This window comes from Canis lupus, chromosome 1, assembly GCF_011100685.1.
Source record: "Canis lupus familiaris isolate Mischka breed German Shepherd chromosome 1, alternate assembly UU_Cfam_GSD_1.0, whole genome shotgun sequence".
Lineage (NCBI taxonomy): Eukaryota > Metazoa > Chordata > Mammalia > Carnivora > Canidae > Canis > Canis lupus.
Window position 1 is genome coordinate 34,045,507 of NC_049222.1, and position 14,711 is coordinate 34,060,217.

General features: G+C 35.8%; 2 protein-coding genes across 3 annotated transcripts in view; one reads left to right on the forward strand and one right to left on the reverse strand.

Moving 5' to 3' along the window:
* Positions 1-14,711, reverse strand: part of NMBR (neuromedin B receptor) — an 84,750-nt gene that overhangs the window by 34,463 nt on the left and 35,576 nt on the right. The window contains exon 2 of one of the 2 annotated variants that reach the window (XM_038526192.1): positions 10,220-10,335. The exons of the other annotated variant lie outside the window; for it this stretch is intronic. The gene's annotated coding sequence lies outside the window, so the exon portion shown is untranslated. The remainder of the gene's footprint in view (positions 1-10,219; positions 10,336-14,711) is intronic. 2 annotated transcript variants of the gene reach the window in all.
* On the forward strand, positions 12,418-14,247 carry GJE1 (gap junction protein epsilon 1). Its single transcript, XM_038526198.1, has 3 exons — positions 12,418-12,456; positions 13,137-13,319; positions 13,852-14,247. Exons 1-3 carry the CDS (start codon positions 12,418-12,420, stop codon positions 14,245-14,247), a joined length of 618 nt encoding a protein of 205 aa, XP_038382126.1.

Sequence of the window (14,711 nt, forward strand, 5' to 3'; positions counted from 1 at the left end):
ATATTAACATTTTAAAGATAAATTACCACATTCCAATACTTGATAAGTAGGAATTCATAGAAAAGTGGCCATTAATTTTTTTATAAAAAGGAGCAAAGGTGGTTTATATATGAGGTGTTCAAAACAGAGAAAGGTTTTAATCAGCTTTCAAAAGCTAAATTTGTCTCAAGCTCATTATTATTCAAAGCAATGAATTTTCCCTGGTAACATGTCACAGAGGGAATAAGGAATGGAAAGTCTAATGAAAGCCCAGCAATTTAGCACAGGGTTTAAATTCAGTAATCTGGAATTTGTGCACATAAGACTAAATATATGCACTAAAGTTTGATTCTATAAGCATTTCAGAAATTAAAGGAATCTATGTATTTCAAAAATACAAAATATGATTCAACATATATTAAAATTAAGCAGCAGTTAGAGTACACTACCTTATCAAACATAGAAGAATTATTTATTTTTCCCAAACTAAAGCTTATGACAGAAGTATTTACAATCTCTCAATATGTCCAACACTGAAAAATTATAACAAATTGATGACTTATGGATCTTATGTTGATGAAAATTAGAGTGAAATCAGGGATAAACACCAACACAGAGTACTACTAAGCCTGAGCTTTCTGAGTTTGATTCTACAGCAAACAATTTTACAAAAACCATTTGCTGTCAGATATGTACCTCCCTACAGACACCTGGTTCACAAAAAAAAAATTTTTAAAAACTTGGAATGCACAAATTTAAAAATTCAGTATTTTTCAGAAAGATGAAAATAACCCTTCAACCAATAAATCTAAAACATCTAGTTACAGTGCTATAATGCTCACTAACTCTTTTAGCATTTAAATAATTTGAAATAGGGCAGCCAGGTGGCTCAGTGGTTTAGCGCTACTTTCAGCCCAGGACATGATCCTGGAGACCCGGGATCGAGTCCCATATCGGGCTCCCTGCATTGAGCCTGCCTCTGCCTGTGTCTCTGCCTCTCTCTTTCTCTGTGTCTCTCATGAATAAATAAATGAAATCTTAAAAAAAAAATTTGAAATAACATGAAAACTTGAACACGTTGAAAGGTTATGCTAAAACACTCATATTTGTAGACCTCACCAAGTTATTACTAAGAATATTAATCATCTGTACATAATCAATCTTGATGCCAAAGTTTTTCATCTGATAATGGCAATTTGTGGTAAGTTCAGATAAGAGCCCTCCAAAATCGTGTTTGTAAGATGCAGGTTGTTTCATAATGAAGAATCTATTCATTGATAAATTACCATAATATATCTTCAGGTTTATCCAGGAATCGCTCTTGGGAGAAATTCCTATATCTAAAGATCTTTGGGGATATAATGACTATTTAAAAAGTGTCAGGGGGCCTAGAAGCTTTTGGGAAGTTGATGTGAATTTGATGACCAAGAAATAGTCCATCTTCTGGCACATCTGAAGGACAAACACCAAGGCTGCCTAAAGGTAATTTTTTTTTTTTTTTTTAACATCAGACCAGTTGGTCTAACTACTGTCTTCCTTTCTACATTTTCTCAGTATACTTCCTTCCTCTTTAAGATCAGGTGCATCAGGTGTACTCAGGAGTGCACATTCAGTTTAAAAGGATAAAACATTTCCACATTCATGTGGGTGGCAGATTATTATAGTGAAGAACCCCAGGGAAGAAAGGCATAGGAAACCATCAGAGCAGTCATACAATAATCCTTGCCCTCAGTGCTCTCAATTCAGAAGCCTATGTCAGGTCTCAGAGAGCACCAGAGCAATGAGTTTTCTGCATTGAGAACACAACATCCACTCATTTGTGTGTGTTTCACACTCGTGTTCCCCAAGTGTCTTAGACTGGGTTCCATAGAGACAAATTCTGAGATGACAACGTGTATGCAGGAGGTTTATTGAAGAGTGCTTTTAGGAACTGACCCCATAAGGAAATGAGGAAAGTAGGATTGAGCAGATGAAGAAGCTCCTGCAAAGTGGTTGCTCCTGAAGGCTCCATCATTCCAGTAGCTGGAATGCCCTTCAGAGCTGTTCTGAAATGGAATGGGAACAGGCCTTTTAGTTCTGCATTGGCCAGTTTCTGGCCATGTGTCACTCTCTGGGAAGAAACACATGCTCAGGTGAGAAATTTCCCTGCAGCAGAGGACTCTGCTCAGTGAAGGATGTAGTTGTGCACTGCCAGCAGCCAATATTCCTAGCAGTGGGGTGATGGTATATACAAAAGGCATCATAGCCTCTATGACACCAGAAAGGGAGATGTGATTCAGTCAGGCTAACCACATCTAAATAAGAAGACCTCATCAAGCTTTCTGAATCAAGCCAATTCATGAATGGCTCTGGCTGGTGCCCTAAGAACTGGTCCAGGCAGTTGCAGCCAAGTAAACCAGTCTGCTTTCATCCAAATGATAAAGAGCAAAGAATCTCCAGGGACTGTAGCATGGTGGGTACTTGAAGGCTTACAGACTCATCTTCAGTGTAACAAATGAACAACTTCTCAAAAATACCATATCAACAACACCACAATAATACTTTATGTTAATTTAGTACTTACAGTGCTAGATATTATGTTAAGTACGTAATCTATCTCATTTGATCCTAACAGCACCCCTGTGAGGTGAGTATTATTATTATTTTTTGTTATAGATGGGAAATTGAAACAGGAATAAAAGCAGAAATGTATCCAAAATGACACAAGTGATCATAGAACTTAAAGCATTTCACACTCTTTCATTCTAAGCGACTGTACTAAACTATCAACACAGCCTGACTTATTGCTGACCTTATACTACTTGGTACTTGGATCAAATTCTGTTGACTTTTTAGCTTTAAGTGTAAAGTAAGATCTACGCATTACAAATACTGCAAAATTGAATTATATTTATTCAGCGATCCCATGATCTTTACTCTTCAGAATATTGTTGAGAACCGTGAAACTAGTTTTAAAGACTTTTATGTTACAGTAGAAAGAGTTTGATACAAATTGGATGGGTTTTTTCCTGTTTTCTGCTGTAAACAACTAGAAAACAATCATTGTAAAATATGAGGCAGCCATTGAAAAACAAGCAGCACAGAACTGAAGGCACTGCAAAGAGAGAAATAAACCAGGCAAGCCCAGGCTGCATAAACTTATTCCCTAGAGGCAGCTCAGGTCCCTAGCTCAGAAAGTGGAAACCCTAACACCATTCAGTGGCCTCATTGAATTGAGGAATCAGAAATCAGTGCTTGAAGAGACAAAGAGGCTTAGAATTTGGATGTCAGAGTAAATAAAGAGAAACCTAGAGAAGAACAGGAGGGTCCGTTTGAGGCTCTGACTGAGTACTGATCTCCTCAAGCATAGAAGAAGCTTCCCAAAGTCAGAGAAAAAACCACTCACAAGTAGTTACAAGGCAAACTGAGTTAAGAATATTTTGTGTCTCCACAGCCAGAGTAGAAAGACTTTGTAATGCAATGTGTATCCTGTAGAATACAGAAGATACATACATACCACTTTAGTTGTGAGCCTAGATTTGCCCCATTACAAGTTAATCTAAACCCATCTTAACATGCTGAAATCAAGCCTGAAAGGTATCCAACTGATTCAAGTAAGCTACTTGTATGCCAGGACAAATTCTGACCCCATTGAAAGGGAATCAATAAAATAGAGCAAACAACAAAATGTCAGTAACCCAGTTTAAAATTACAAGGCATACAGAAAACAGAAACATAAAACCCATAATGAAAAAATTGATCATTAGAATAGACAAACAAGGACACTAAACAGCTATTAAAATATATCCCATCTACTTTTAAAATGGCAGAGAAAAATACTAACATGATGATTTAAAAAATGGAAGATTAGAAAAAAAGACCCACATTCAAATTCTAGAGCCCGATTAGCTCTAGAAAGATTAACAAACTTTTTTCTTAAATAGCCAGATGGTAAATATTTTAGGTTTATGGGCCATATATCTCTGTTGCAACTACGCTGACCTTGTAGAGCAAAAGCAACCACAGACAATACATAAATGAATGATCATTGCTAAGTTGCAATAAAACCTTGTTTTATAAAAAGAGTGGCTGATCCATGGGCTATGGTTCACTGACCCTTGTCCTATAGATAAATATACAATATCACAGATGAAAAATGTCCTGTGTAGGATTAACTTCAAATGACACACTGTAGAAGAAAGTATCAGTGATATTAACATAATAACTACTCACAATGAGAAGAGAGAAGGATCAGGGACCATATCAAGCACTCTAGCATGTATGTATTTGGAGTCCCAGAATAAGAGGGAAAAGGACAGAAAAATATTTGAAGAAATAATGGCTGATCCCCCCCCCCCCAAATTTGTTGAAAACAAATCCACAGATCCAGAGAGCTCAACAAATCCCAGCAGTTGAGGAAAATGAGGCTTAGTGTTATTAGCTAAATTTCCTGAGGCATTTTCATTACAAGCTGTGATTTAAATCTATGTTCACTGATTTAAGAAGCCAAGTGTTTACTTATTTGGTGTACTTCCTCTCAAGTTTGATACAATGAGTCTAGTCTCCATAATAAGAGCAAAAATAGTATTTATTGAGAAATCACCTATGTGTTAGGCAGTGTGCTAGATATTACCTCACATATTCTCTCATTTAATTACAGCATCTATTGGGTAAGAATTATATTCCTCACTTTACCACTAGAAAAACTAAAACTTGTAGAGTTAACAGAGAATCCTTAAATAATAACCAGTAATGGTTTAAAAAAAGAGAGAGAGAGAGAGACACACACACAAATTCAGGTTTTCTGGATTTATAGACTGTAATCTCCTATAGGGCTTGACTATATGGATGAGGCATCTGGAAAAGAAATAAGACCTATGTGTTTTACAACTAGAAACCATGCAATATAGGCATATTGGAAATATCTGAAATGTACAAATCCATTGATAAAAAAGAAAAATGAGGACTTAATTTAACTATTAGATCAAGCAATTGCTGGCAGCACACAAATTACTCACAACAAATCTCATAGCAAGTATGAGATTGATAAAGCTCCAAGTATGGTTATAAAACTTAGAATCATAAAACCAGAGAATTGTGAAATTATTTACAGTTGTGGAATCCAGTCTATTCCTTTTGGAGAAATGGAAATGCAACTCAGCAAGTTAAATCATTTGCCTAAAATAACATGATTGGTTATTGACCCTTTCTGCTAAGGGATCCACAGTTCCTTTCCAGAGAATATAAATTATTCATGCAAAAAGACAAACCCAATTTTGGCAGGTCAGAGATTTCAGTGAGATGCGAATTGGTTAAGGATTGTGATTTATGAATTGAGGCAGCTGTCCAGATTGCCTTATCTTAGCTGTCCTTCTGTGAAATCTACTACTGGGAGTACCTAAATTGATCTCTATTTCATCCCATTCAACAATCATTGGATATCGCATGAGGAGGAGGGTAAATTACTGTATTGAAATGCAAAATTCTAAGAATCAAAGAATGCCAGAGAGGAAACTTTATAAAGAGATTATATCTCTGTTTGCCAGATGTAAAATAAGCCAAGATAGTTTGTGACCATACTCTGAAAGATTAAATATAAATCATGCTTTATTTTAAGTAAATTGTCAGCACTATAAATGTCAATTACATACATTTATACATATATATGTAACATATATATACATATATATATACGTAACTGTATATGTATATACAAACACACATGTTCTACCTTAAGCCCAATGAAGGCAGGAGCTATATTATTCTCACATATTCCCAACAATGTACATAGCAGTTGATATAGTAGGTATTTAATTGGTGAAACGAAAAAAAAATGAAAGTGAATGAGCACAAACACATAGAAAATCATAACTCTAAAACAATACATGTGATTAGATTTGAAGCATTAATTTAGAGCAGATTGTAAATAATAATAAGGAAGAGTATTTGTGGATGTTAACTATCCTGACTAGTGCTTTTCTACACTGTTATTTCATCAATCCTGTCCTGAGTTCTGTGCAAAATTAGAGGTTTATGCCCTTTCTGGGCTAGACTACACAGGTCTTAAACGTTTTCAATCTCAGAAATTTTAGGACTCCAAGAATATCTGTTAAAAACTATACATTAGTTCTGTAGTTTAGAACAGTATCAGAAAATAGTAATCAATACATGTCAGCAATTTGTATATGCATTTGTATATGTGTGTGTGTGTGAAAGCAGTAGTAGAAGTTACAGTAGTAGTAGTAGTAGCAGCAGCAGCAGCAGCAGAAAAAGATCTAAGCCTGTCTTCACTCCTCTGCTAAAGTTAAAAGCTTCGAGCAAGTTTGAGCAAGCAAGCTGGTACTATTGTGTCAAATTTTAAGCCATTTACTCAGGAAATTGATGGAGGCAACCTGGTCACTTCAAAAATCTTTAGAGCTGGGAGAGCAAAGATATGTTTTAGGGATTAAATTTACTCAAAAGTTCCCTGGGGTTCAATCCCATTGGTCTTGCTGAGCAGAAGTCCATGTCTTGGCATCTTAGTAGATCCTGAAAAAGAGACACTCTATCCCAAAAGGATTAAACAGAAATAGAGGATAAACATTGAAAATAGACACGCATATTTCAAAGTTACTGAAAGAGTTAATCTTAAAAGTACTTATCACAAGAAAAAAAATTTGTAACTATGCATGGTAACAAACATTAGTTAGACTTATTATGGTGATCATTTTGCAATATCAATATCATTTGATGCAAACATCAAATCAGTATATTGTATACCTGAAACCAATATAATACGTCAATTATACATCAACAAAAATGTTTTTTAAAAATCTGTGGGATTTTCATGTTGTTAATTCTTCCTAAAAATGTTCTTAGTGGCCAATACAGATGTTCTTTATGTTGAATAAAGTAGTGACTCTTCCTTGCTTAAAAAGGATTATTAATTTAACATTCTGTTGTCTGTATAACAAAGAAAAATTAATAGAAAACAACAGGTGATTAGGGATTTCATTAAACGCAAGAGGAACATGCTTCCAAATACTTTAATAATCTTCGTACAACAACCCTGTGAGATAAATACTATAATCATCCTCAGTTGGAGAAACTGAGATTCAGAGATGGTAAATAATTTTCTTGAGATCTCAGATCTAACCAAGTGGTAAAACCAGAGTTCAAAGATAGGTTTTCTAAATTCCAGAGCCCATGATCATAGATACCAATGTGGTCCTTCCTCCTCACATGGCTACCAAATGAGAGAAATTAAGCTGACTTCATTTCTATGGAGTCCTTCATATTTCTCAAGTACTCCCTTGGCATGTATTTTATTGGGTTAGTTCTCTGCTTGTCTTTTCCTCTTCACATTGAGATCCAGGAGTGTGGGGAAATAGCCAGCCTCCACAGCACCAGTAACTCCTGAGCTCTTTTCAGGAGAAAATAAGAAAATCTTGACTTATTTCCTCTTAATTCCTCATGTTTCAGGGTCCTAGCAATTGGCTTAATAATATTGTCATCTGCCTACAGTTTACCAGCTAACAACAAGCAATTCATTCACTATCTTTCACCACCTGGTTTTGCCACCTATTAATTGTAATATTGGGTAACTTACTTAAACTCTCTAAGCTTCATCTGTAAAATAGACCTATACAAGAACATATCCTAAAACAGAGTTGTAAGAATTCAGGGAGATAATTTGTTTAAAATTCTTAATAGCAAATAGAAACCATTTCACAGGCTAATATATTATTATTGGGTTTTTATTTTGGAGATTTTTTTCCCATTTGCTCTAGCTCTTCTCACATCCTTTTCACACCAGGAAAGAAGGGCAGAGTGGACAGTATAAAAGCATGGCCCCAAACTTTAGTTTTCATTAATTGACTCTAGGCTTCTCTAGGAAGAATACACATATTCTTGATTCCCAAATTGCATTTTAAAACAAAGACTCTTGAATATTAGATTTCTTCATTTGATGCCCTTAGTCATGGGGGTGATTGTAAAACCATTACACGTTCTTCACCTCTTTATATCCCTGCCATTGGAATGCAGCTGCAGATCTTCCTACTCAGAGCTGGAACCCATCCAAGATTGCCACAAGTCTTGCTTTGGCCAGTGGGACATTAGCAATTCTGAAGCAAGCAGAGGCTTGAAAAACTCTTGCACTATTGGCCTTTTCAACTATTTTCTGTTTTGGAAACTCTGCAATCCCCACCATAAGCAGAAGTCTGGGCCAGTTTCCAGAATGACAACAGATATGTGCTTTAGTCACTCTGGCCCAAGTCTGTCCACCTCCAGATATGTGAGTTAAGTCATCCTAGATAATCCATCTGATCTGTTGGATTAACAGATCAATCAATCCAATCTGATCTGTTGACTGACCACATATGCATTCAAAAACCCAGCAGAGACCATTACTCAACCCAGATAGGGAGAAATAACCACCTAAACCATGTGCTAAATAAATGCTTGCTTTGGCCATTAAATTTGAGGGTGGCTTGCTATGAAAAAATTCTTAACTGATACAGATATTGGTACCAAGGGTCAGGTGCTTCTCTAATAAAAACCTAAAAATGTGGCATCATCTTTGGAATCAAGCAGTAGGCAGAAGGTGGAAAAATAACAAGAAACTAGTACCAAAGGCAGGAAAAGCAATGTGAAACTATTGGTGGAAGCTGGAAAAGCATTGAGAAAACAATTGTAGCAGGCTGGAAATATGGTAACTCTTATGACATAATACCAAGACAATTGGCATAAAAGTCATCTGAAATAACTTGGAAGATAAAACATGTACTAATGAAAATTTGGACTTGGCTAAGAAGCAATCCAGAAGGAATTCTAAAAGTAACAGTTTGGTACTCCTAGTCACATTTGATAAGGTATAAGAGGAGACCAATGACCTACTAAGGGGCCTAGAAATGAGTTTTCAGGGAAAATATAGAGAGATCAGGATTTGCTACATGAGAATTGTTTTGTTTTGTTTTGTTTTGTTTTCATTTCTAGTGTCCCTGGCAGGTAAAAATTCCTAGTGCAAGACATGTTAAAAAGCAAATCAACAGTATGACTATAACATCCTTTGATAAAACTCAGTATATTTAATATATGACTAATTGACCATCTCAATTAGACAAAAATTTTCTAAAAATCATTAAAAGCATTGTCTCAAATAAGCCTAATCCTAAAATAGCAGTAAATGTATATGTAGAAAGAGGTATTTCTTTAAAATAATTGTAGGTATAACTTTTATTCAAACTAAGTGCATTAAAACCAAAACATTGAAAACTAAAAATGCAATTAAGAGAGTTGTACCAGCAAACAAAACAAAACAAAACTACTAGTTTGAATCAAATGGATATTAGTCAGACTGTAAAAAAGACTTATGGTCCTCCAAATTTCTAGTAGGGAGCAGTCTGAGGAAGCTATCCTGCTTCAAATGCAATCATGTTTTAATGAAAAAGGTCAGATTTTTTTCAGCTAAGAACATAAAGGATGGAGTCACAGACTATTAACAACAATGCAGCAGGAAACCATTTCAATTAAGAAGTACAGTATAGGAGACTGGGGAGCATCTTTCAAGAAGTAGTACTACGTCTTAATCAGGGGATATTCTCTGCCTTCAGAATAGGGGAACTGGCAATATGTTCCATGCAGAATTTCAGAATTACTATGGACCAGTGACAACAGTATGCCTCCTACTCTTCCATTTTGGAAGTGGAGGTATCTGTTAGAGTCATCCTACCCCTGTATCTCTATCGTGCATTAACATTGTACGGAAGATAATGTTTCCTTTTGTTTCATTAGATTCTGGATCACAAGGAGCCATATATCAGCCATACCCAGATTTGTACATGATGCAAATCACAGAACATTGCATTTCAACCCTTATTAGATGAGACTTTCACCATTTTGGAATGAGTGTGACGACATGTGGGAGAAATATGAATATATGTGATCAAAGGGCATATTGTGGTAGCATATAAAATTAGTCACAAATTTTTCCTATTTCTGCACCCATGTGACTGCAGAACCATCAAGCAGTTGTAGCTCTTTCTCATATCCGTGTTGGCCGTGTAACTTGCTTTGCCTAATGTAACATTAGCAGACATGAATCAAGCAGAGGACTAAATAATGTTTGCAGGTTGGGGATTGCCGTCTTTTGCTGCTTCTGTTATCCTCAACTGTTAGCATGAAAAGAAGTTCGGGTTGTCATCCCAATTAATAGCCCCATCAATTGCCAAACACATGAGGCCAGAGTAACTATAGTCACTATCTTATCTGATGAATTTACCTTATATTTGGAAGGCAAAACTGAGAATTCATCATTTACTTCTTAGCATTTTCCCCCTTGGAAGCCAGTTGTCCACAGAGATTAGCAGTTCTACTCTGCTCTTCCCATGTATAAATCTTAAAGAGGCAGGGAGGTAAAGACAGGCATGATACAGTATTAACCAGGCCTGCACTTGTGTCTACCTAAGAATCACACTTTCCCAAAGAGAAACACCCATCCCTCATCCAACATAATCTTTATGGTAATAAGAGTATAATAAGGGTGATATTTTAGCAGCCGTATGCTTTACTCCTTTGTCTTATGACTCAATTGGATCATGACCTATAAAGGGAAGAAAAGTATTACTCATTTGGTCCTTCATAGCTCCCAACAATAAAAATGATACTGTGTTTCTCCCATTTACACATGCAATTAAGGTTCAAGCCAATTTTGTTCCTCTCTGAAAAAACAAAGAAGACTTTGATGATTTTTACATGTCTGACCTTAGCATATAATGGGCTAAATAAACACATTCATAATTGTACATGGTAGGAGTCAAAGCAGAATTCCTCCCATGCAAAAGATAGTTTTGGTTTTTGGATGCCCTTTCATAGGAATCCATACATAGCAAACCTGGAATTCTGTTTCTTTTTTTTTTAAGATTTTTTTTTTTAAAAACGATTTATTAATGAGAGATACAGAGAGAGAGAGAGAGAGGCAGAGATGCAGGCAGAGGGAGAAGCAGGCTCCATGCAGGGAGCCCAACATGGGACTCTATCCCGGGTCTCCAGGATCAGGCCCTGGGCTGAAGGCGGTGCTAAACCGTTGAGCCACACGGCACTGCCTTGGAATTCTGTTTCTGAGAAGAGGAGAATATATGCCAATTTCTTTCATCCAACAGCTCTGAGTTATCATTACATTGTCCATGTTTATTTTCCGTATTCAGTACAACACTCTGATTCAACATGGCCACTGCCCCTTACCCATTGGTTGCAACTGCATGTGTTATACAATCACATCTCTACTTGCTAAGGAGAGCAGTGAAGTTGTCTAGAGTTACAACTTTCACAGATCACAAACAAAACAAAAATGAGAAAGGCAGGTGAAGAAAAAACAGATGTGATCTGCCATTAGCTATGGAAGTATGGGTAGGTGGAAGATACTCTACAGATGTATTAGTTGGAAGGCATCTCCTTGTCTGTTTTGTCCCCTGCTGATCCCAACACCCATATCAATATCTATCTAGCACTTGATGTATTTATTGAAGGACAAAAGAAAGAAAAGGCAGGATTATTCACATGTTTTTTGCCAGATCCTGAGCTCATCTTGGTTGGCAGTACACTATGTTTTTACTCAGAATGGAGATCTAACTACAGATTTTTCCATGTCCATAGTAAGCATTCAGCAAAAAGACAAATATAGCAAGATATCAGTAATATTTGATGTTGTAATAGCTATCATAATCTGTGTTACAGTTTTTTTTTAAGATCTTAATTATTCATGAGAGACACAGAGAGAGGGAAAGGCAGAGACATAGGGAGAGAGAGAAGCAGGCTCCATGCAGGGACCCCGATGTGGGACTCAATCCTGGGACTCCAGGTTCACGGCCTGGGCGGAAGGCGGCGCTAAACCGCTGACCCACCCAGGCGTCCTTGTGTTGCAGTTTCTTAAATGTCCCAGAAATTAGAGCTATTTTGCAAAAGTAAACAAGAAATAATCAGAACTATTTCCTATGTACTTCTCTTTTCAGACATACCTAAATGAATGCGGGGAAAAGATCACTGTACATTTTGGCGTAAATTCTAAGCTTAAGAATCCACTGATTTACATATAGGCAATTCTCAGGTAATTGAGAGGCATTGAGTACTCAGAGCCCTTGTTGGATTGGCTTCTTGCTTTGCTGGCACTCCTGTCTGTCTGGCTGGCTCTGCTGACAGTGTAAGTCAAGGGATTATTAGATTGACCACATGCCCTCTGCTTTTCTTTGTTTTTGTTTTGTTTTGTTTTGTTTTGGGAGAGAGATAGGAAAGTTGACTGGGGCCCCAGAGATCTATGAAAAAAAAAAGGCAGAAAAGGAGGATGGGAGAGAAATTTGCAGTGATAAGTGTTTTCTGCTGTAAGAGTCATGAGAGAATATGAGTTTGAGTCTGACAGAGGCGAAGTGGCAATGTGGGTCAAAAATTAACCCACAGGGATGCCAGGATAACTACTCCTGAGACATGTCTCTAAATTACATCAGAAACTTCTATGAAGGATGTGTAAGTATTATACAAACAAGCAAACAACCAACAATTGTTTGAGTCTTGTCTTGTATTTTAACCTGATTTGCATAAATGTTGATGAATAAGAACCTCTACATATATGGAGAATAATATAAATATCAACCATATACTTCAAAATATTCTGAATTTAAAACTTATAAGTAAAATAATTCAGGAAGTACTTTTAGCTGTTAGTGTTTTAAAGTAGCTCACTCTCAATTCGATACGTAAGAAGTGGAAAATAAGCTGTAATGACAATTAAATAAACATAATTTGGTTGTTAAGACAGTGTGCATACCAATGAGTTTAATATTAGATCTGTTATCTAATTTTCTAAAAGAGCTCTTAGATATTCTAAGATTCTCTTGATTTTATTGCAAAAGGATTACAGGGGTAGGGAAAGTCATTGAATGCAGAGCTTTTTAAATATTTCCAAAATTATACATGTGATTAGCAACATGTCCCTATTTGTTGCATTTCATATTTTTGGAATGGAAAGGAGTGAGCAATCTATGATGAAGAATTTGCATTGGACTTGATGAGGTCTAAAGTTATATCTTGCCTCAAAAATTCATGAATCTTAAATATTTTTAAATACAATAATGAAAACATCCTTTAAAATGTACATATTTAATGTTTGTTTTCAAAACATCTTTTTCTCCTAAAACCATTAACAGGTGAAGCCTCCAACCGTGATCGGTCAATTCCACACCCTTTTCTTTGGATCAGTAAGAATGTTCTTCCTTGGGGTATTAGGCTTTGCAGTCTATGGGAATGAGGCTTTGCACTTCAGTTGTGATCCAGACAAAAGAGAAATAAATCTCTTTTGTTACAATCAGTTCAGGCCAATCACTCCACAAGTAAGTTTTCCTGTGTGCACATAAACCTTCCTCTACACCAGATAAAAAATTGACTTTTTAAATGTAAATAATGTCATAAGACAATGAAGAATGCTTTAACAGGTATTATTTCTAGAAATATACTTTTTCTCTAACTGACTGTATATTTCAGGTAAATTAATTTGAGTTGGTCAAGAGTTTCTTCCATCTCCAGAATTCTGTTATTTATTGATGTTAGAATTGTACTCTAGGCCTATAGTTAGTAAATGGAACTTGGGTAGCTACTAAATAAAATATTTCATTATTATTAGTAATTGGTAGCTGATGACAGAAAAATAGGATTATCTTTTCACGATTACTGAGATGTTGACAATTTTAAATTATCTTAGTAATTGAATATGTTCAAGATGACTATCTTCATTATATTAGTTTTAGAATTGAGACTTATGAAACTTAGAATTGTTAAGTTTGCCTCTGTTGAGAGTCATTCTCTTTGATGTGTTTTTGGTAACATGTTGATTGATTTGACTAAGATATTTCTGACATACTTTAGGTGTTCTGGGCGTTACAACTAGTGATTGTCCTGGTTCCTGGAGCTATTTTCCATCTTTATGCTGCATGTAAAAGCATCAATCAAGAATGCATTCTTCAAAAGCCTATCTACACTGTAATTTATATCCTCTCTGTTTTATTAAGAATTAGTCTAGAGGTGATAGCATTTTGGCTTCAGATTCACCTCTTTGGTTTCCAAGTTAAAGCCCTCTACCTGTGTGATGCTGGATCTCTTGGGAAAAAATTTACTATTATAAAATGCATGGTGCCAGAACACTTTGAGAAGACCATTTTTCTCATTGCAATGTATACATTTACTGTGATTACAGTGGTATTATGTGTTGCTGAAGTTTTTGAGATCATATTTAGAAGATTATGCTTTCTAATCAGGCAATGACCAAAAGGTTAATTACCTACTGTCAGGCCACAATTCTTCATCAATCATTTTTATTAGTTTCATCTTATTCAGTGAATATCTCAATTTCAAGCATAAATATCTGTTCCTAAAGCTTACCTCAGTGTGTCTGAGCTTCATGTCTAATATAAAATATTATACTAAGTTCTAAGGCAGGTATTCTTGAACAAACATTTCATTCTATTTTAATTTTGTCAGATGTTAGAATATACATGCAGAACTAATGTTAACTCTTTTTTAAATAGTACTCTTACAGAGTTTTCTCACATGAAACATCTTAAATAATTACAGTGTTTTGTGGCCAGAGAAACTTTGATTATCTCTTTTACACAGAGTGGAAAATTGAGTCTCAGGGAGATTAATATTTATGCTCAAAGTCATCCAACCACATTAGAACTAGATAGAAAGGCCTAACCCTTTTGGCTAAACTTTGAGGGTCTAATTCT

What these genes read in the sequence shown, in the direction of transcription:
- GJE1 (XM_038526198.1), top strand. Translation starts at nt 12,418, where the DNA reads ATGTCTCTAAATTACATCAGAAACTTCTATGAAGGATGT. An exon ending in GAAACTTCTATGAAGGATGT is followed by an intron (nt 12,457 to 13,136) that starts GTAAGTATTATA and finishes AACCATTAACAG; the next exon opens with GTGAAGCCTCCAACCGTGAT. An exon ending in TCAGGCCAATCACTCCACAA is followed by an intron (nt 13,320 to 13,851) that starts GTAAGTTTTCCT and finishes GACATACTTTAG; the next exon opens with GTGTTCTGGGCGTTACAACT.